The sequence below is a fragment of the Ovis aries genome, chromosome 1, assembly GCF_016772045.2.
Source record: "Ovis aries strain OAR_USU_Benz2616 breed Rambouillet chromosome 1, ARS-UI_Ramb_v3.0, whole genome shotgun sequence".
NCBI lineage: Eukaryota > Metazoa > Chordata > Mammalia > Artiodactyla > Bovidae > Ovis > Ovis aries.
Window position 1 is genome coordinate 63,001,357 of NC_056054.1, and position 22,991 is coordinate 63,024,347.

Consider the following 22,991-nt stretch of genomic DNA (forward strand, 5'->3'; position numbering starts at 1 on the left):
CAAAGCTTAATTATTGACTATTTTCTTATATATGGCTATTGGTTGCAGAGCTGTACTATTAGAAGTGAGCAGTAAATAACAGAACAAGTATAAGCAAGGAAGTGAAAGACACCATGTTATATTCTAGAGTGTTTTCTAGTGATTGGGAAGAGAAGTCTTTTCTGTACTTACAGGTAGTCCCAGGGCACCTGTTGGTCCCGGAACCCCAGGAGGGCCTGGATATCCCTATAATTTAAGAAAAAATATAAGAGATATGAATTCTCCATTATATCTAATTATTTTCACTGAAGACAAACCAGTAAATGATAAATAGTAATTAAAAATGATAATTTGATAAACTCTCCATCTTCTATCCAAGACATGAGGCCACAGGAAATGTTCCAGAGATAGACAACAGAAACAAGAATGTTTACAGAGAAGCTGTGTGTCCTTTTATTAGAAACTCTTTGCCCAGAATCACATATTATAACCTACTGAGAGGAGAATATTCATCTCATCTTTCTCTAGGTTATGTTATGCTGTGAATAAATGTTCATTATGTTAAATACATACAGATTGGGAAACCATATCCTTTTCAATGTCAGGGAATTCAGAAATTAAGAAATGTGATTGTGAACAAATACTCTAGCCTATCAAATTTTACAAGGACTACACCCTTAGTGGACTTCCCTGGTGGCTCAGATGGTAAAGCGTCTGTCTACAATGTGGGAGACCCAGGTTTGAGCCCTGGGTTGGGAAGATCCCCTGGAGAAGGAAATAGCAATCCACTCCAGTACTATTCTGGAGAAGGAAATGGCAGCCTACTCCAGTACTCTTGCCTGGAGAATGCCATGGAGGGAGGAGCCTGGTAGGCTACAGTCCATGGGGTTGTAAAGAGTCGGACACGACTGAGTCACTTCACGTCACTCACTTCCAGTACTATTGCCTGGGAAATCCCATGGACAGAGGAGCCTGGAAGGCTACAGTCTATGGGGTCGCAAAGAGTTGGACATAACCGAGCGATTTCACTTCACTTCACACCCTTAGTGGTATTAACCATATTCAGATGCTTCAAAGAATATCTTAGGAGGCAATCATTTCTGAAATTAATTAGCCTTTAAAGGTATATTAAATTTCCTAGTTAACAGCAATTGGAGATAGGTAAAAGTAATCTTACAGTTTTACTCATAATACAGAAGTCAAAGTGCAGAAAAATTTATGTAAAAAGAATTTGCAGATAATATTAGGTACACCAGATCCATTACAATGCATTTCTGAAAGCAAGATTCTTTAGCTGAAAATAATTCTTAATTCTATTTTCTATCACATTTAGAAACTTCAATAAATGAAAAACTGTAATCTAGATATAAAATTTATCAGCTATTTCTATATGAAAGATATAAGACCATAAGACGAATTCCAGATATTCATACATAAAAGAATTACACTGTGACCACAAACTTATGGAAAGGTGGCAATGATGATATGTGTCATATAAACTATAAGTTGTCAAATCAAAGTAGACTCCTAATTGAATTTTCTTCTTCATCCACATATGCTAATTTAGGATGGTTAATTCTTCTCTTAAAACTATAGGCTCCTTTGGCTAAGCCATCTGATTTGCATGCTTTTGAGTGCAAATCAGCATTCCAAATGGTAAACAGTTTAGAAGATAACTTCTAATGCAAACTTACTACAAAATAGCATTTTTCACTTACTTGAATTTCATTCAAAGCAATTCTATCTCTGGAATGCCGTAACTTCACTATGTTCTTTGGACACATATCTTTCAGATTACTGAGTTCTTACCATTGCACCCTTTTCCCCCTGGGGACCTACTGGACCTGGACTTCCACGCTCTCCCTTTTGAAAAAAAGAAAAAAGCATGTTGAAGCATGTTGATTAGTCGTGAAAAGGTAGAATAGACTACGTATTATTTATTGACTCATTAGTTTGGTTTACAATGTTTAAATGTTTAGGCATATGGTATGTGGGCTTCTAATTATACTCTGACCCCAGGGCCTCCATTTATACTCTCATTCTAGATTCTACAGATGTCAGGATAGACCTGCACACACAAACCATGAGACATACACTTATCTCATTTATATAAGATGTGAATGAAATAACAAGTACATATTAGCAAGCCAAATATCAAATTAGTTATAACAATGTTCTCCGGGACACAGTAGACAAACTTGGAAGACAAAGTGGTTTAATAGCAAACCATTAATACAATGCACTTATAATACATAGTCTATTCTACTTTTTCGAATACACTTGTACAATGACAAAACAAATAATCTATAAAACTATTTTATGTTATTAAGAGTTGGCAAAATATTTAAGAAAAAACTGAATTTAATTATTATTGCTTCTATTCTGATGATGGACTGTCCATGTTTGACCATGTAATATAGTGTATAAAAATCTCTTAAATTGCTATATATTTATCTCAAAAAATATTTTACTTCCTCATTTATTCTTTTATTTCAGCAATATTACTGATCATACTGCTATAATCAATAATATTACATAATATTTTCTCTTGGCAGTAATGAAATAAAGTATGAAACAATGAAATATCATTAATTCAAAGTTTATAAAATGTGAAATACTTACATTAAAATGTAAATGAAAAATGTAATGCACAGAAAACTAAAAACTACTTCCAAATCATTAAAAAAATTAGTCAAGAATGAGCTAAGCTTGGACCATAAACTCATTCTAATTTTCAGTAAGTTTTAAATTCACAAATTTTGCAGTTTTACCCTAAAGTTGCTAGAGTTTTACTATTATTAAAGTTCTCTTAAGATACTTTTCAAGGGATAAAATATGAAGTTTATTTAAATGAAAAAATATAAATTATGAATAAACAAGATTTAAAATTGAGCATATATCATATGCTAAAGTTTTATAAGTAGAAATTCTCATAATTGTAGACATATAAAATATGAAGATAGTAAAAGTATGAAAGCAAACTGTAAAAATTAACTGATGTGTATAACCATTGAACAAAATTATCTTTCTGTAAACTTTTAACACAACCAAAATTATGATAATCAAATATGCCACAATAGATTAAAAGTCTAAGCTGATTCACATTAAAATTCCAAAGATTTTCAGCATGTTAGTGTAGAAGACAACTTAACACAGAAGTAACTAAATCGCAATGGAAAAGTTTATACTTTTAGACAGTTTTATAACTATCTAAATTTTTCTGAACTGAGGTCATTTTATATTTTTGTATTGTTAATAAAAATCAGTAAATATTTTAAAATCACTTTTAATGTACTGAGTGTTGGGGAGATATAACAGAAATTTGACTTAGACTCTACCCTCAAGTAATTATAAACATGTCATTAAGAAAGATGAATCAATTAAATTGTGTGGTACTTATTCCACATCCAGGAAAGGAAGAAATCAAGAAGGAATAGAATAATCTGGGAAGACTTTATAGAGGAGACAGAACTTCACTGAGTACTATAGTTTGGCTTTGAATAAATACAGGGAAAGGAAGAGGATACTCTAAACCAAGAAATTAGTAAGAATAATAATAGGAACAAGCATAAAATATGATGCAGGGGAGCAAGAAAGGTTTATACTGTGAACATCAGAAAATTCTTTACATGAACTGATTAAGCCAAAATCATGTAGTATCTTGACAGCAAAGTAGAGCTATTAATAGGCTTAAGCATGATGGCTCTGACAGTAAAGAATCTGCCTTCAATATGCGGGGCCCAGGTTCAATCCCTGGGTTGGGACAATCCTGTGGAGGAGGGCATGACAACCCATTCTAGTATTCTTGCCTGAAGTGACTTAGCACAAACACATAGGGAGTTAATGAAGGTTTCTCAATATGCTTTATCCTGACTCATCAAAAAAAGTGTTCCACTAGTAATATGTAGGCTGGATTACAGGATGGAAAGGGAAAGTGAAAAGAAAGAAAGTGAAGTCACTCAGTTGTGTCCGACTCTTTGCAACCCCATGGACTGTAGCCTACCAGGCTCCTCCGTCCATGAGATTTTCCAGGCAAGAGTACAGAGTCCAGGAGTGGGTTGCCATTTCCTTCTCCAGGGGATTTTCCAATCCAGTAATTGAACCCACGTCTCCAGCATTGGAGGCAGAGGCTTTACCATCTGAGCTACCAGGGAAGAGAGTAAATTTAAGAAAAACTAATAAGATTATGTCCGATGGGATAGCCTAGATTGATTATTAGAAAAGATAAACTGTTAAGAAACAACTCTAAGACCTACTAAAAAGATTCAGTTCAGTTCAGTCGCTTAGTCCTGTCCGACTTTTTGCGACTCCATGAATCGCAGCACACCAGGCCTCCCTGTCCATCACCAACTCCCGGAGTTCACTCAGACTCATGTCCATCGAGTCCGTGATGCCATCCAGCCATCTCATCCTCTGTTGTCCCCTTCTCCTCCTGCCCCCAATCCCTCCCAGCATCAGAGTCTTTTCCAATGAGTCAACTCTTCGCATGAGGTGGCCAAAGTACTGCAGCTTCAGCTTTAGCATCATTCCTTCCAAAGAAATCCCAGGGTTGATCTCCTTCAGAATGGACTGGTTGGACCTCCTTGCAGTCCAAGGGACTCTCCAGAGTCTTCTCCAACACCACAGTTCAAAAGCATCAATTCTTCAGCACTCAGCCGTCTTCACAACCCAACTCTCACATCCATACATGACCACAGGAAACACCATAGCCTTGACTAGACAGACCTCTGTTGGCAAAGTAATGTCTCTGCTTTTGAATATGCTATCTAGGTTGGTCATAACTTTTCTTCCAAGGAGTAAGCGTCTTTTAATTTCATGGCTGCAATCACCATCTGCAGTGATTTTGGAGCCCAGAAAAATAAAGTCTGACACTGTTTCCACTGTTTCCCCATCTATTTCCCATGGAGTGATGGGACTGGATGCCATGATCTTCGTTTTCTGAATTTTGAACTTTAGGCCAACTTTTTCACTCTCCTCTTTCACTTTCATCAAGAGGCTTTTTAGTTCCTCTTCACTTTCTGCCATAAGGGTGGTGTCATCTGCATATCTGAGGTTATTGATATTTCTCCCGGCAATCTTGATTCCAGCTTGTGTTTCTTCCAGACCAGTGTTTCTCATGATGTACTCTGCATAGAAGTTAAATAAGCAGGATGACAATATACAGCCTTGACGGACTCCTTTTCCTATTTGGAACCAGTCTGTTGTTCCATGTCCAGTTCTAGCTGTTGCTTCCTGACCTGCATACAGATTTCTCAAGAGGCAGGTCAGGTGGTCTGGTATTCCCATCTCTTTCAGAATCTTCCACAGTTTATTGTGATCCACACAGTCAAAGGCTTTGGCATAGTCAAGAAAGCAGAAATAGATGTTTTTCTGGAACTCTCTTGCTTTTTCCATGATCCAGCAGATGTTGGCAATTTGATCTCTGGTTCCTCTGCCTTTTCTAAAACCAGCCTGAACATCAGGAAGTTCACAGTTCACGTATTGCTGAAGCCTGGCTTGGAGAATTTTGAGCATTACTTTACTAGCATGTGAGATGAGTGCAATTGTGTGGTACTTTGAGCATTCTTTGGCATTGCCTTTCTTTGGAATTGGAATGAAAACTGACCTTTTCCAGTCCTGTGGCTAATGCTGAGTTTTCCAAATTTGCTGGCATATTGAGTGCGGCACTTTCACAGCATCATCTTTCAGGATTTGAAACTGGAATTCTATCACCTCCACTAGCTTTGTTCGTAGTGATGCTTTCTAAGGCCCACTTGACTTCACATTCCAAGATGTCTGCCTCTAGATGAGTGATCACACCGTCATGATTATCTGGGTCATGAAGATCTTTTTGTACAGTTCTTCTGTGTATTCTTGCCACCTCTTCTTAATATCTTCTGGTTCTGTTAGGTCCAGACCACTTCTGTCCTTTATTGAGCCCATGTTTGCATGAAATGTTCCCTTGGTATCTCTCATTTTCTTGAACAGATCTCTAGTCTTTCCCATTCTGTTGTTTCCCTCTATTTCTTTGCATTGATCACTGAAGAAGGCTTTCTTATCTCTCCTTGCTCTTCTCTGGAACTCTGCATTCAGATGCTTATACCTTTCCTTTTCTCCTTTGCTTTTTGCCTCTCTTCTTTTCACAGCTGTTTGTAAGTCCTCTCCAGACAGCCATTTTGCTTTTTGCATTTCTTTTCCATGGGATGGTCTTGATCCCTGTCTCCTGTACAATGTCACGAACCTCATTCCATAGTTCATCAGGCACTCTATCTCTCAGATCTAGGCCCTTAAATCTATTTCTCACTTCCACTGTATAATCATAAGGGATTTGATTTAGGTCATACCTGAATGGTCTAGTGGTTTTCCCTACTTTCTGCAATTTAAGTCTGAATTTGGTAATAAGGAGTTCATGATCTGAGCCACAGTCAGCTCCTGGTCTTGTTTTTGTTGACTGTATAGAGCTTCTCCATCTTTGGCTGCAAAGAATATAATCAATCTGATTTCGGTGTTAACCATCTGGTGATGTCCATGTGTAGAGTCTTCTCTTGTGTTGTTGGAAGAGGGTGTTTGCTATGACCAGTGCATTTTCTTGGCAAAACTCTATTGGTCTTTGCCCTGCTTCATTCCACATTCCAAGGCCAAATTTGCCCGTTACTCCAGGTGTTTCTTGACTTCCTACTTTTGCATTCCAGTCCCTTATAATGAAAAGGACATCTTTTTTGGGTGTTAGTTCTAAAAGGTCTTGTAGGTCTTCATAAAACCATTCAACTTCAGCTTCTTCAGAATTACTGGTTGGGGCATAGACTTGGATAACTGTGATATTGAGTGGTTTGCCTTGGAGACAAAAAGATTAAGCATAGAGAATGAGATGATTAGATAAGCAAGGGACATGAATTTGATTAGATAACTCAAGGGACAATGGCAATCCACTCCAGGACTGTTGCCTGGAAAATCCCACCGACAGTGGAGCTTGGTAGTCTACCATCCAGGGGGTCACAGAGTTGGACACGACTGAGCAACTTCACTTCACTTCACAAGGAGATAGTGGAGGACAGAGGAGCCTGGCATGCTGAAGTCCATGGGGTCCCAGAGTCAGACATGATTTAGTGACTGGACAACACAATGGAAGAAAAGGGAAATGCAAAGATGGGGTCACTCTACCTGGAACACTGGGAGAACAGAGATAGGTATAACCCAGACCAATAGAAATGAGAAAATTGGGAAGAGAACACTTTGGATGTGGGTGGAGGGGGAGGATGAATTTTAAATATATTGTTTAACTTAAATCAACAATTTCAGATGGAAATAACTGAAACACTATCTAATTTACTTCTAATCCTGGCTCTACTTATTTATTCACAAAGAGTAGCCCTGCATTAGATTACCAGGCTTCCATATTACATTCAGCAAGTCAGGTTTCAGTCAGAGTCCAAAATTTTCTAGTGATAATGAGTCAATTAAAAACAATTTAAGAAAATGTCTTTGTTGGTTTCAAATAAAGAAATACTTCTGATTTTTTTCAAAAATGACTTTCTTAAACTTGAAACTAAATATGGAAAATCACTCCCAAGATAATGATTTCTAGGAAATTTTTAAGTTTTAAATTTCCATCACAATAGCCAAAAAGATCCATGAATAACTTCATACTGGAATCCAAGAGGATATAAAGAGATTGTGACTAAAACTTGGATCAGGCAAAGCGATAACTTATTCTTCACTTTCAAAACTGTTTCCTTTAGGGACTTGTTCTCATAAAGTAGATTTAAATATTTTCTAGTCATATACCTAGACCATCTATTTCATCTTTTCCCTTCCAAGCACATAATTATAACCAAAAGAGTACTCTACTCTTTAAAATTTAGAAACATGTACACTATCAGCTATATTTCAGTATATTTAAGAGATTCAGTTTAGGTAATGCATTTTAAGTTATGAGTGATTTCTAATTCATAAAATATCATATGAGTATCCCTCCTTTGAGTTTACCTTAGAATCCTCACTATTGAACAAAACAATGAAAGAAATTACCTTTTCACCAATGCTTCCAGTCACCCCAACTTCTCCAGGTAAACCAACAGGTCCCTTTTAAAAAAGAGTATAATAGAAAATACATATATATTGTATTGCCATTATAGCATCCTGGTTTTAAATCTGTAAACACTATGTTTCTTTTTAACTTGTTCTAAATTCTAAATTGTCTTAGAGTAAAATTGTTCCTAGTATAGGTGTCTTGCCTAAGATTTCACATCAGAATTAATTATTCAGTCAATCACCAAATATATATGAATGTCTAATTCGTGACAGGCCCTGTGCTGGGAGGCATGTAGCTTTAATTGTCCTTGTAGAACTAACAGGTCAGTAGACGTAATAAAAACACCTGCAATTTTTACAGATTCTTGATGTGGATACACTAGCTTAAGAAATCATTTCTGTGACTTCCTTCTTTGAAAGCTCCTCAGTATATGAGGGAATAGCATATTAATTCACTCAAAAAATATCGGGTGCCTACTTTGTGCCTTGCCCTATGGTAGTTGCTGAGATTTCATTAGTAAGCAATGGAGACCTAGGACCTGCCCTGATGAGGCAAAAAGTCCTATAGAAATAAGAAAAACTAAATCAAAAAGTGAATAATTATAAATTATGATAAGAGGTTCACAAAGGAAACACCTGTGATGCTGAGGTGCAGGATAAAAGACATATTTTCACAAAAGATGGTCAGGGTAAATATGAGACCTAATATTTAAGCTGAAAGTTCAAGAATAAGAAGAGGACAGCCAGCCAAGGGAAGAAAGGAAGAGCTTTCTAGGCAGAGAAAATAGCTTGAGTAAAGATGAATTTGGCAGAAGTGAAAGAAGGCAATCAGTAACACTGTTTCAGAGTGAACAAGGTTCATGGTGCATCTATCTTTATGGATTCTGTCTCTATGGATTCTGCTTCAAGCAGTGTAGAAAGAAAAAATGGTAACGTAGAACAAGTTTCACAAGAGTATAATCCTTCTCCTGCTGCTGCTGCTGCTGCTAAGTCACTTCAGTCGTGTCTAACTCTGTGCGACCCCATAGACAGCAGCCCACCAGGATCCCCCATCCCTGGGATTCTCCAGGCAAGAACACTGGAGTGGGTTGCCATTTCCTTCTCCAATGCATGAAAGTGAAAAGGGAAAGTGAAGTTGCTCAGTCATGTCCGACTTAGCGACCCCATGGACTGCAGCCCACCAGGCTCCTCAGTCCAAGGGATTTTCCAGGCAAGAGTACTGGAGTGGGCTGCCATTGCCTTCTCCTGACTGTCTTCAATTATGAAGTTACTTTCTTTTATTTAAAAATGTATGAAATGGGTTTCCCTGGTGGGTCAGTGGTAAAGAATCTTCCTGCCAAGGCAGGAGACACAGGCTCAATCCCTGGCCTGAGAAAAGCCCTCATGCCATGGAGCAACTAAGCCTGTGTACCACAGCTACGAAGCCCACACTCTGGAGCCCCGGAACCACAACTCTGGAAGCCTGCATGCCCTAGAACGCTCAGCAGCAAGAGAAGTAACCACAGTGAGCAGCCCTGGCACCACAACTAAAGAGTAGCACTTGCTCGTCACAACTAGAGAAAAGCCCATGCACAGCAACAAAGACCCAGAATAGCCAATTAATAAATAAATCAAATTATTTTTTTAAATGTATGAAACATTGTCTTTTCCAATAGCTATCAAAGATACTACTTCAATAGATTATCATATAATAATACATATAAGCCATAGAAGATATCTGAACCATGAAAAATGGCTTGCTGTGTTGAAACTAACTGAAGTTAATATATAAGGGCATGTTTTTATCTACACACGCATATGTGTATATATATATATATATATATATAAAGAAAGCTGAATGCAGAAGAATTTATGCTTTTGAACTGTGGTGTTGGAGAAGACTCTTGAGAGTCCCTTGGATTGCAAGGAGATCTAACTAGTCCATTGTAAAGAGATCAGTCCTGACTGCTCACTGGAAGGACTGGTGTTGAAGCTGAAATACCAATACTTTGGCCACCTGATGCGAAGAGCTGACTCATTTGAAAAGACCCTGATGCTGGGAAAGATTGAGGGCAGGAGGAAAAGGGGACGACAGAAGATGAGATGGTTGGATGGCATCACCGACTCAATGGACATGGGTTTGGGTAAACTCTGGGAGTTGGTGATGGATAGGGAGGCCTGGTGTGCTGCGGTTCATGGGGTCGCAAAGAGTTGGACACAACTGAGCAACTGAACTGAACTGAATTACAAAAAGAATGCAAAATATCTAATTAATGACTATTTACATTGATTACATATTAAAATGATAATGCTTTGGATATATTAGTTGAAGTAAATATTAATAAAATCAATTTCACTATTTTTTTACAGTTTTAAATGTGGCTACTGGGAAATTTTAATTTAATTTGTGACTTACATCATATTTCTATTGGATAATACTAATCCATATTTTTAAACAACATGCTAATATTAGTAGTTATATCCAGATGAAAGGGACCTAATAATTTATTTCTATGGTTCTTTAAATTTAAGGGAGTAAAGGCTTTCATTCTGAAACAATCAATGATCAATGGTCAGTTAATCAAATCTGAGCAGAAACAATGAAATTGAGAGAAACTGTGAGAATGAAATTGTGAACAACGAAATTGTGAGACAATAACCAAAACAGCAGAACCTAAGAACTGCCTTATAGCTCAAATGGTAAAGAATCTGCCTGCAATGCAGGAGACCTGGGCTTGATCCCTGGGTCAGGAAGATCCTGTGGAGAAGGGAATGGCAATCCTCTCCAGTATTCTTGTTTGGAGAATCCCACAGAAAGAGAAGCCTGGATGGCTACAGTTTGTGGGGTCTGAGTCAGACACAACTGAGTGACTAACACTTTTCTAAACACAGACTAGTTAATTGAAGCAGGGGGCGGGGGGACTCCTTTTCCTGACACATTAAATTTAAATGAATGAATGGAATAGGGGCCATTTAGCTTATCCAAACAGTGGAAACAGTGTCAGACTTTATTTTTTAGGGCTCCAAAATCACTGCAGATGGTGATTGCAGCCATGAAATTAAAAGACGCTTACTTCTTGGAAGGAAAGTTATGACCAACCTAGATAGCATATTCAAAAGCAGAGACATTACTTTGCCAACAAAGGTCCATCTAGTCAAGACTATGGTTTTTCCAGTAGTCATGTATGGATGTGAGAGTTGGACTGTGAAGAAAGCTGAGCACCGAAGAATTGATGGTTTTGAACTGTGGTGTTGTAGAAGACTCTTGAGAGTCCCTTGGACTGCAAGGAGATTAACTAGTCCATTCTAAAGGAGATCATAGGCAAAACACTCTCAGACATAAATCACAGCAGGATCCTCTATGATCCACCTCCCAGAATTCTGGAAATAAAAGCAAAAATAAACAAATGGGATCTAATTAAAATTAAAAGCTTCTGCACAACAAAGGAAAATATAAGCAAGGTGAAAAGACAGCCTTCTGAATGGGAGAAAATAATAGCAAATGAAGCAACTGACAAGCAACTTCTGCAGCTCAACTCCAGAAAATAAACGACCCAATCAAAAAATGGGCCAAAGAACTAAATAGACATTTCTCCAAAGAAGACATACGGATGGCTAACAAACACATGAAAAGATGCTCAACATCACTCATTATTAGAGAAATGCAAATCAAAACCACAATGAGGTACCACTTCACACCAGTCAGAATGGCTGCGATCCAAAATCTGCAAGCAATAAATGCTGGAGAAAGGAACCCTCCTACACTGTTGGTGGGAATGCAAACTAGTACAGCCACTATGGAAAACAGTGTGGAGATTCCTTAAAAATTGCAAATAGAACTACCTTATGACCCAGCAATCCCACTTCTGGGCATACACACCGAGGAAACCAGAATTGAAAGAGACATCGCAGCACTGTTTATAATAGCCAGGACATGGAAACAACCTAGATGTCCATCAGCAGATGAATGGATAAGAAAGCTGTGGTACATATACACAATGGAGTATTACTCAGCCGTTAAAAGAATTCATTTGAATCAGTTCTGATGAGATGGATGAAACTGGAGCCGATTATACAGAGTGAAGTAAGCCAGAAAGAAAAACACCAATACAGTATATATGGAATTTAGGAAGATGGCAATGACGACCCTGTATGCAAGACAGGGAAAGAGACACAGATGTGTATAACGGACTTTTGGACTCAGAGGAGAGGAGAGGTGGGATGATTTGGGAGAATGACATTCTAACATGTATACTATCATGTGAATTGAATCGCCAGTCTATGTCTGACGCAGGATGCAGCATGCTTGGGGCTGGTGCATGGGGATGACCCAGAAAGATGTTATGGGGAGGGAGGTGGGAGTGGGGTTCATGTTTGGGAATGCATGTAAGAATTAAAGATTGTAAAATTTAAAAATAAAAAACTAAAAAAAAAAAAATAAAGGAGATCAGTCCTGGGTATTCTTTGGAAGGACTGATGATAAAGCTGAAACTCCAGTACTTTGGCCACCTCATGTGAAGAGTTGACTCATTGGAAAAGACTCTGATGCTGGGAGGGATTGGGGGCAGGAGGAGAAGGGGATGATATAGGATGAGATGGTTGGATGGCATCACCGACTCGATGGACAGGAGTTTGGGTGAACTCTGGGAGTTGGTGATGGACAGGGAGGCCTGGCGTGCTGTGATCCATGGGGTCACAAAGAGTCGGACACGACTGAGTGACTGAACTGAACTGGATGCTGACCATGCATACCAGAGTAATATTACCTACAAAAATATTTTACTTAGCCCACAGTTCATACATACTAATTTTAAAAAGCTGCATAAGGTGCTAAGATTTGTCAGTCTGGAGGTTTTATATTAAAAGTTTTATATATAAAGATTTATAAGATGCCTGGCTTCAGATGACTAGCATAGTGTATGCTAGGCTAGTGTATTCTCAAAGACAAATATTGGATGAGCACTCTTCAGTTCACCAGAGTCCCTGTCAATCGCTCATCTCACACCTAACCATTTCACTATTTATACTACCTGCCTGATCCCAATAGGGTATTTGAGTTTGTCACTCTTGATGTCAGTATAAGAAGGTGCAGTCCATCAAAAGGGCATAATTGGAAGAGGTAAGTTCTTATTGGAAAGACAAATAACTCCTAGGATTATATCCATTTCCACAGGGAATCTTTAAGGAAGCTTAGCTAGAGAACAGATGTAAAATGGTTTCCTTAGACTATTGCAGGACCCCAAAAGTCTAATACAAACATATTAAATCTGATAACACTCAAGTTTTGGCTTATAAAGTGGGGACAGAACTATACGTAACCAGTTTATATCACTGGTACATTACTCTGGAGAGCAACTGTATGTAGAGTATGTTATAAGAGAGCATATAGTAAAACAGAAGATGCATCTAATCCATAGCCTAGCACTTTCATTTCTAACTGGACACCTGGGTTTCACTCACACATACATGCACTAGGAGATACACAGAATATGTCCATGGTGGCATTATTTAAACTGAAATGTAGTCATACACTGGAAAAACTCGACAGCAATTAAAATTAATGGACCAGATCTCCATTCATGCACTGACCATGATTAATGGAGATCAGATCTCCATTGATTTTAATTGCTGTCGAGTTTTTCCAGTGTATGACTACATTTCAGTTTATCTGTTTACAGGCCAATAATTCAGATGGACAGGGAGGCCTGGCATGCTGCGATTCATGGGGTCGCAAAGAGTCGGACACGACTGAGCGACTGAACTGAACTGAACTGAATTCAGATGATTCTACTTTTCTACTTAAATAATGCCACCATGGACATATTCTGTGTATCTCCTAGTGCATGTATGTGTGAGTGGAAACCCAGGTATCCAGTTAGAAATGAAAGTGCTAGGCTATGGATTAGATGCATCTTCTGTTTTACTATATACTCTCTCACATGGTAGTAAAGTAATGCTCAAAATTCTCCAAGCCAGGCTTCAGCAACAGGTGAACCGTGACTTTCCTGATGTTCAAGCTGGTTTTAGAAAAGGCAGAGGAACCAGAGATCAAATTGCCAACATCCACTGGATCATGGAAAAAGCAAGAGAGTTCCAGAAAAACATCTATTTCTGCTTTCTTGACTATGCCAAAGCCTTTGACTGTGTGCATTACAATAAACTGTGGAAGATTCTGAGAGAGATGGGAATACCAGACCACCTGACCCGCCTCTTGAGAAATCTGTATGCAGGTCAGGAAGCAACAGTTAGAACCGGACATGGAACAACAGACTGGTTCCAAATAGGAAAAGGAATACGTCAAGGCTGTATATTGTCACCCTGCTTATTTAACTTATATGCAGAGTACATCATGAGAAATGTTGGACTGGAAGAAACACAAGCTGGAATCAAGATTGCTGGGAGAAATATCAATAACCTCAGATATGCAGATGACACCACCCTTATGGCAGAAAGTGAAGAAGAACTAAAAAGCCTCTTGATGAAAGTGAAAGAGGAGAGCGAAAAAGTCGGGTTAAAGCTCAACATTCAGAAAAGATCATGGCATCTGGTCCCATCACTTCATGGGAAATAGATGGGGAAAACAGTGGAAACAGTGTCAGACTTTATTTTGGGGGGCTCCAAAATCACTGCAGATGGTGACCGCAGCCATGAAATTAAAAGATGTTTACTCCTTGAAAGAAAAGTTATGACCAACCTAGATAGCATATTCAAAAGCAGAGACATTACTTTGCTGACTAAGGTCCATCTAGTCAAGGTTATGGTGTTTCCAGTAGTCATGTATGGATGGGAGAGTTGAACTGTGAAGAAGGTTGAGCACCGAAGAATTGATGCTTTTGAACTGTGGTGTTGGAGAAGACTCTTGAGAGTCCCTTGGACTGCAAGGAGATCCAACCAGTCCATTCTGAAGGAGATCAGCCCTGGAATTTCTTTGGAAGGAATGATGCTAAAGCTGAAACTCCAGTACTTTGGCCACCTCATGGGAAGAGTTGACTCACTGGAAAAGACTCTGATGCTGGGAGGGATTGGGGGCAGGAGGAGCAGGGGACGACAGAGGATGAGATGGCTGGATGGCATCACTGACTCGATGGATGTGAGTTTGGGTGAACTCCAGGAGTTGGTGATGGACAGGGAGGCCTGGTGTGCTGAGATTTATGGGGTCGCAAAGAGTTGGACACGACTGAATGACTGAACTGAACTGAATTGAACTGATCAATATAAATAAATGTTCTAAGACAATAATGTTGAGTGAGAAAAAATTATACATCCTTTTCAGAAGGATTTCGTTGTTGTTTTGTCATTTAGTTATTAAGTCGTGTCTGACTCTTGGCCATCTGATAGAGTGTCGCCTGCCATTCTCTACGGGATTTCCCAGGCAAACATGCTGAAGTGGGTTACCATTCCCTTTCCCAGGGGATCTTCCCGATTCACAGATCAAACCTGTGTCTCCTGCATTGGCAGGCTGATTCTTTACCACTGAGCCACCAGGGAAGCCAACAAAGGATACATCATTATGAAAACATTTTATGCAAAATTTTAAAATAAATATAATAATAGCATAATTTGTTACTGATGTAAAATACATGGAAATTACATATACAACTTCAGAGTAATGATTTATGTCTATGTATATAGACTGGTAGCTCATTGTTATTTTAATTTGCTTGCTCATTAACAGGAAAGCTTTTGTTGTTGTAAGCCACTGATATTTTGAGATTGTTTCTTTCTGGAGCAAAACTTAAGCCTAATGTGACTGATGCAATGTGTGTTTCAAAACTGATGAACTCTCTGGATAAGAAAGCTGTGGTACATATACACAATGGAGTATTACTCAGCCGTTAAAAAGAATTCATTTGAATCAGTTCTGATGAGATGGATGAAACTGGAGCCGATTATACAGAGTGAAGTAAGCCAGAAAGAAAAACACCAATACAGTATACTAACACATATATATGGAATTTAGAAAGATGGCAATGACGACCCTGTATGCAAGACAGCAAAAAAGACACAGATGTGTATAACGGACTTTTGGACTCTGTGGGAGAGGGGGCAGGGATGATTTGGGAGAATGGCATTGTAACATGTATACTATCATGTAAGAATCGAATCGCCAGTCTATGTCTGAGGCAGGATACAGCATGCTTGGGGCTGGTGCATGGGGATGACCCAGAGAGATGTTATGGGGAGGGAGGTGGGAGGGGGGTTCATGTTTGGGAATGCATGTAAGAATTAAAGATTTTAAAATTTTAAAACAAACAAACAAACAAAAAAAAACAAACAAAACTGATGAACTCTGGCATTTATTTATTTGAAAAACAGGTGTTTTTCCTTCACTTTCTTCTAACCCACATACTAAAGGCCCTAAGTGGTGGTGGAACTGTAAGGAAAAAGGAAGTTGGGATTCTAAGTCACTTTGTATGGGAGAGCTACTTGGTAATACCTGCACTGGACTATTAACATGAGCAAAAACAGCTTCTTATCAAGTGAAGCCTATAAAAATACTAAGTTTATTTGTCATAGCTGTTAATATTCCCCTAAAAATGTAGTGAATTAACATGTGTTGACAGAAAATTGTAAAGCTTTGTAACTCAGTTCAGTTGGCTTATTCAAAAGGTAGTCTCACAGAAATGATTCTATAAATAAAGATGGCATAGAGTGCACTGAACCAATCTCTAGTTTTGACTGCAATTAATTTATTCAGTAAGTACAAAATGATCTGAAGAAAATAAAATCGAATGCATATTTATTTACTCATGTAATAAGCTATATGCTAAGAGTGGTACAGGATATAAAGGTGAGTAAAATTTAATAAGAATGAATAATCTAGTAACCTAGATGAAGAAAAGCATATTTTCTGTAAGTTAAGGAAGAAAAAATAAAATCTAAATAATGTAAAGACAGGGGATATTGTATTTGGTTGAGAACATAAGGAAAAGCTTTACAGAGAACACACTATTTGAGGTATGGCTAACTGTTGACAAGATAAATGATGAAAGTATATTCAAAGCGGAGGGAATGATTTGAACAGAAAGTAGGAGGTAGCAAATGATGAAACATTCGTCAAAGATAAAGTAAATCCAGATTGTCTGGAGCACAGGATATGTGTAGGAAAGAGACTTGAACAGATATATGGGGATGTACTATTGAGGGCTTTGACTGTCAAGTGGGACATTTGTATTCGTGGTGCTTGCAGAAGAATTTGTGTTTGTAGAAGAATCATTGTTGGTTTGAGTAAAGGAGGAATATAATCATATCTGTACTGAAAGGATAGTAATTTAACAACATTATGTTCAATGTGTGGAAATGGGAAAACAAAACAGAAAATGGTGTGAAGAGTTAGAAGCTATTGTAATAGTACAGGTTAACTGTAATAACTCTTATGACAACAGTAACATGACTTGGAACAGCAGCTCAGGGGAGAGGCCAGTGTCAGAGGAAAGATGGATTAAGTCATGGGACAATTATGGCTCTTAGAGAGTTTATTCTGAAATATTAATTTGTGAGTCCATAGAAAAATCAATCCTGAAATCATAAGAATGACGCAGTACATACAGTAATAGAACAAAAACAGGAGAGAATTTTAATGAAGATTCTTTGGAAGCAAGAGATAGAGAGAAAAAAAGGGAAGCGTCAGAGAGGAGGGGAACCAGGAATTGCAAAAAAATGTTCAAGAAGGGAAAATTTTTAGATAGAGAGAAATTGGTATTATGTGGGAAGGGTTGAAAAGGATGAATACTGAGACAGTCATAGGATTTGGCAATTAGAAGCCTGGTCATGATCTTTAAGAACAATTTAAGTATCTTGTGTGTTTGAATATAATTTTGCCAAAGCGAAAGTGGGAAAAAGTTGGGTGGTTTATTATTTTAAGAAGTGTGATAATAAAAAGGAAGAGGCACAATAACTGCATGAGGACATAGTTTAAAAATAAAATTATTTTATTTAGACTCTAAATTTTATTCTCTGCCAAATAAAATAAACTTATCTACAATAGAAAAATACTCTTCTGAATAGAAGGAAATTATACTCAAAACCTATTTTTTGCTCTATTTCACAAGATGAGTTTAGGGAAAAAAAGGCTAATATTATGGCTTATTCCAACACATTTGTATCAGAGAGAAGATATTAGCAGGTTTTATAGGTTCTCAAAGTCTGTGAGTTATCTCTAGATAAGGTCCCAGAAGTTATCTCTACATAGCTTTCTTGCCCTGTGAATGCTTTGTAAGTTACAGAACTCAAAGCAGAGACATGTGTTAAGTAAAGGTTCTCTATAACCTCTTCTTTATTGAAGAAAGCACTATTTAAAAGGACAGATTAAGCTGCCAAGACTTGCTCTAATTTTAACCCATGAAACTGTAAGTGCCACATATGCCAATGAGAGCCAAGGACAGAAAATTATACATTCAATTTTAAAGTGCTCAAATGCAAATTATGAGTATGTGAAAATGCACACAATTTATCCATATTTTTTTTAATCTGTGGACCCTCAGAGTAAAAATATGGTTTCCTTTTCTGTTCCTTAAATTGTTCACACAATTGTACTAGCTATGTCTTGCTGCAGAACAAATTACCCCAAAGTCAGTGGCTTTAAAACCACACACACACACACACACACACACACACACACACACACACACACCAGACACTTATTATCTCACAGTTTCCGTCATTCAAGAATTCAGAGTAGCTTAGCTTGGGTGATTCTGGCTCAGAGCTTTTCATGTGGTTGCAGTTAAGATTTGACATGGGCTGTAGTCATCTGAAGACGTGACTGAGAATAGGGAATTCATTTCCAAGAAGGTTATTAGCTGGAGGCCTCAGTTTCTTGCTATGTAGGCCTCTGCAGTTTGATTATGTAGCAGCCAGAGTGAATAATTCAAAAGAGAGACTAATCCAAGAGAAAGAGTGAGCAAGGAAGAAGCTGCAATGTCTTTTATGACCTAGTTACACACTGCTGCTTCTGCTGTTGCCTATTCGTGAGTCACTAAGTCCACTACACACTCAGAGAGTGAAATAAGATTGTCTTCCGGAAAAGAGGAACATCAAAGAATTTGTAGACATATTTTAAAACTATCACAATGACTCAATTTTATTCTTGACTTGATGTTTTATTAAGACTTGATTCCTTCTAATAATTTCCTCCACTTTTTCACATCTATTAAGTTAGACACTTCAGTAGAAATATTCTAAGTAGTTTTAGAATGATGTACATTTTCCCAAAGATGAAATACATAAACTTTCATTCTTATTTCATTACTTATGATTATGTATCATGTACAAGACATTATACTAGTCAATTAATAACTAAAATATAAAGTTGATAATACAAGTTACAATAAGATAAATCACTGTAGAGCATCAGATAAAGGAGGAGTCAGCAATCCATGACCCTGAGAACTGGCTGCCTGTTTTTGTAAGTAAAGTTTTGTTGGAACACAGCCATGACCATTTATTTACCTTATTGTCTATGACTGCTTTCATCCTATGAAGGCAGAACTGAATGGTTGGGACGGAGATTGTATGGCCCACAAAACCCAAACCATTTCTGTTAGGTATTTAAGGGAAATGAAAAGTAGTTGTTGAAGCCATAGCCTCAACTTAAAAGAATTATCAGCAACTTACACCTTTTTGATAAAGAATTTTCATTAAAAATGTTTCAAAACACCTATACCACCTCTAATACACATTAAAAACAAACAAACAAAGCGTACAGCCAGAACATGACATGCCATCTGTCAAGAGCTAGATAACTCTATAATAATTGAAAACATTTCACTTTTTCAACATGGGATATGTAGTAATCTATGTAAACATTTTGTTGGTGCTAGTGGAAACTCAGAAGACCAAAAGGCCTTATGTATATTAAATAACTTGCTACAATTGAAAAGAAATACTATTTTTTTCCCCCAAAGTCAGTAAAACTCTAAAATACTCAAGTTGAATTTTTTTAAAAGTAACCACATCTTACTGAAAATAAAATTAGGATATTTCCTAGTTAAAGCCAAAATGTTAAAAAAATTTTATATGAAGTTCTTAGATTTGACAATTATCTTTTTAAAAAATCATTGTGCCTTAACTGTGGAACTATTCTGTATTGTTTCAAAATTTCTATTCAATGTAAAAAACAATCATACTTACAAGGATAAAAAATTTCAGACACCCAAACACTTCAAATTCACTTGAAAATACAATATACAAGGCTAATTCCCTACAATTTAGTTCTGTTTTATCTTAGAAACATATTAACTTCAGTGTTTACACTGATACTATTGTACGTATTCTTTGTTTAAGAGAATTTTAGTAGTCATCTTACCACAATAAAAGTAGTAATTGGTAGTGCCATATGTAATTGCTGATATTTGACTACTACTACATTTTAACCTTAAAAATGGTACAAACTTGGAAGACAGGAGAAACAGAAGATCCATTAGACATGAGGAAATCACTTCAAACACTACATGCAAAAATGTGTTTTTATTACAAGCAATTATTTCTCTATCTCAACTTCTCATACTTTTGTCCAAGGCGAGAACAATGCAGACTCTTGTCAGTTCAGACAGAAAAAGGGAAGATATAGAAAAGTGGAAAGAAAGGTTATATAACATGTTTGGACAAGAAAGAGGACCTCTATTTTAGATATAAGCAATAAGAGGCATACATGAAACACTTTGGTAGGAATACTTGATATACAATTGTGTAAGAGGGTCTAGAGCTAAAAGATATTTGTGAATCATCAGCAAATAGTAAAGACCTACAGAGTAAATGAGTCACCAAAGAAAGTAAATACACTGAGAAAAATAAAAGGCTAAGACCAGTAGCATTTAGAGAGGAAGATGAAAAAAAGGAAACTTACAGAAATGTCCTATATATAAAAAGGAAGTGTACTGACACAGCTATATTTAAAATGAGCAACCAGCAAAGACCTATTGTATAGCACATGGAACCCTGCTCATTGTTACGTGGCAGTCTGGATGAGAGGAGGATTTGAGGGAGAATGGAAACATGTATATGTATGGATGAGTGGATGAGTCCCTTTGCTGTTCATCTGAAAACTATCACAACATTGTTAATTGGCTATACTCCAATTCAAAATAAAAAGTTCAAAAAAATTTTTTTAAAAAGAAAGTATACTGTCAAAAGGAGAATATTGTCTATTTATTTACCATCCATAATATTTCTTCAGACCTTTTCATTTGGGGGTAATTTTATGACTTGACAAGAATGAACAAATACTTTCTATTGATTTGTACATACATCACTATTTCCAAATAGGTAATGTCTGGGCCACTTTACTCCTATTTTCAAACAAAATCTGTAAGCTAAGGATATACTTCTTGTGACTTGGAATAAGCTACTTTAGCTCACTGTGCCTTATCTTTCATGATTTAGGAAGACGTGACTTTATCAGTTCGTATGTTCTATAAAGCCAAGATGATGTCCTGTCTGATACTGAATCTCTTATGTCTTTAACATACTGCCTGGAATACATAAGATAATATATCTGGAATGAAAGAGTGAATAAATTAGATAGAGCAGTGGCAGTAGAAACAGAGATGAGCTGCACACACAATCTTTTAAGATCTTGATCTGTGGGTTTACTCTCAGGCCCAGCATGAGCTTTCACAGGATAAGCAGCTTTACTGAGTACGGGGGAGCCAGGTGCTTCAGGAATCTCAGAAAGGGCCATAAGACAAGGATAAGACAGAAGAGTAGGACTTGAGCTTAGCTGCTTTCACAAAAATGTCAAAATCACAAAAAACTGTTAAATAACCATCAACCAAAAAGACCGGAACCAACCAAAAAAGATACTTTACATTAAAAGACAAAGTAGAAACCACAACAAAATGGTAGGAAGGGATGCATTTGTGATAAAATCAAATACCATACACCCTGGGTAGGTGACCCACAAACTGGAAAATAATCTATCATAGACCTTCTCCCACAGGACTCAGAGACCTAAGCCCCACATCAGGCTCTCCAGTCTGGGGGTTTGCCATAGGGAAGAGGAGTTCCTAGGGCATCTGGTTTTGAAGGCTAGTGGGGCTTTGGTGCAGGACTAGGGGAAACAGAAACTCCACTCCTGGAGGGTGCACACAAGATTTCATAGGCACTGGGACCCAAAGCGAAGCAGTGACTGCACAGAACCCTGGGCCACACCTACCTATGAGACCTGGGAAGTCTCCTAGGGAGGCAGGGGGTGGCTATGGCTCACTGTAGGGACAAGGACACTGATGGTGGAGAGTTCAGGAAATACTCATTAGTATGAGCTCTCCTGAGTTAAACATTTTTGGCAGAGACTTGCCCCACTCAACAGCCTGCAGGGTCCAGTGCTGGGATATCTTAGTACGAACAACAAAAAGGTTAGGAACACAGACCCACCCATGAGCAGACAGGCTGCAGACAGGATCAGTGTTCCTGATCCCACAGCCACCTATAAACACACCCCTTGACACAGCCCTCTCCACCAGAGGGATCGGATCTAGCTCTAATACAGCTCTACCCACCAGTGAGTAGGTACCCATCTCTCCCACCAGGAAGCCTACACAAGCCCCAAGACCAACCTCACCCATCAGGGGACAGACAACAGAAGCAAGAGGAACTATAGTCCTGCAGTCTGCAGAATGGAGACCACAAACAGAGAAAGTTAAACAAAATGAGATGGCAGAGAAATACATTCCACCTAAAGGAACAGGATAAAAAACCAGAACAACAACTAAGGGAAGTGGGGATAGGCAATGTATCTGAAAAAGAATTCAGTGTAACGATAGTAAAGATGACACAAGATCTCAAAAAAAAAAAGAATGATGGCACAGACTGAGAAGATACAAGAAATGTCTACCAAAGAGCTAGGAGACTTAAAAAATGAAAAAAACAAAACAAAACACAGAGCTGAACAATATAATAGCCGAAATGAAAACTACACTAGGAGGAATCAACAGCAGAATAACTGAGGCAGAAGTGAACTGGAAGACAGAATCATGGAAATCACTGCCAAGAAACAAAATAAAGAAAAAATAATGAAAAGGAAT

General features: G+C 37.7%; 1 protein-coding gene across 5 annotated transcripts in view; it reads right to left on the minus strand.

Moving 5' to 3' along the window:
* COL24A1 (collagen type XXIV alpha 1 chain) overlaps nucleotides 1–22,991 on the minus strand; it is a 393,929-nt gene that overhangs the window by 148,656 nt on the left and 222,282 nt on the right. For all 5 annotated transcript variants that reach the window (XM_060400630.1, XM_004002153.6, XM_060400613.1 and 2 more), the window contains 3 exons: nucleotides 7,987–8,040; nucleotides 1,789–1,842; nucleotides 172–225 (listed from right to left, as the gene is read on the minus strand). In XM_060400630.1, coding sequence (XP_060256613.1) covers nucleotides 172–225; nucleotides 1,789–1,842; nucleotides 7,987–8,040 — 162 coding nt within the window. The remainder of the gene's footprint in view (nucleotides 1–171; nucleotides 226–1,788; nucleotides 1,843–7,986; nucleotides 8,041–22,991) is intronic.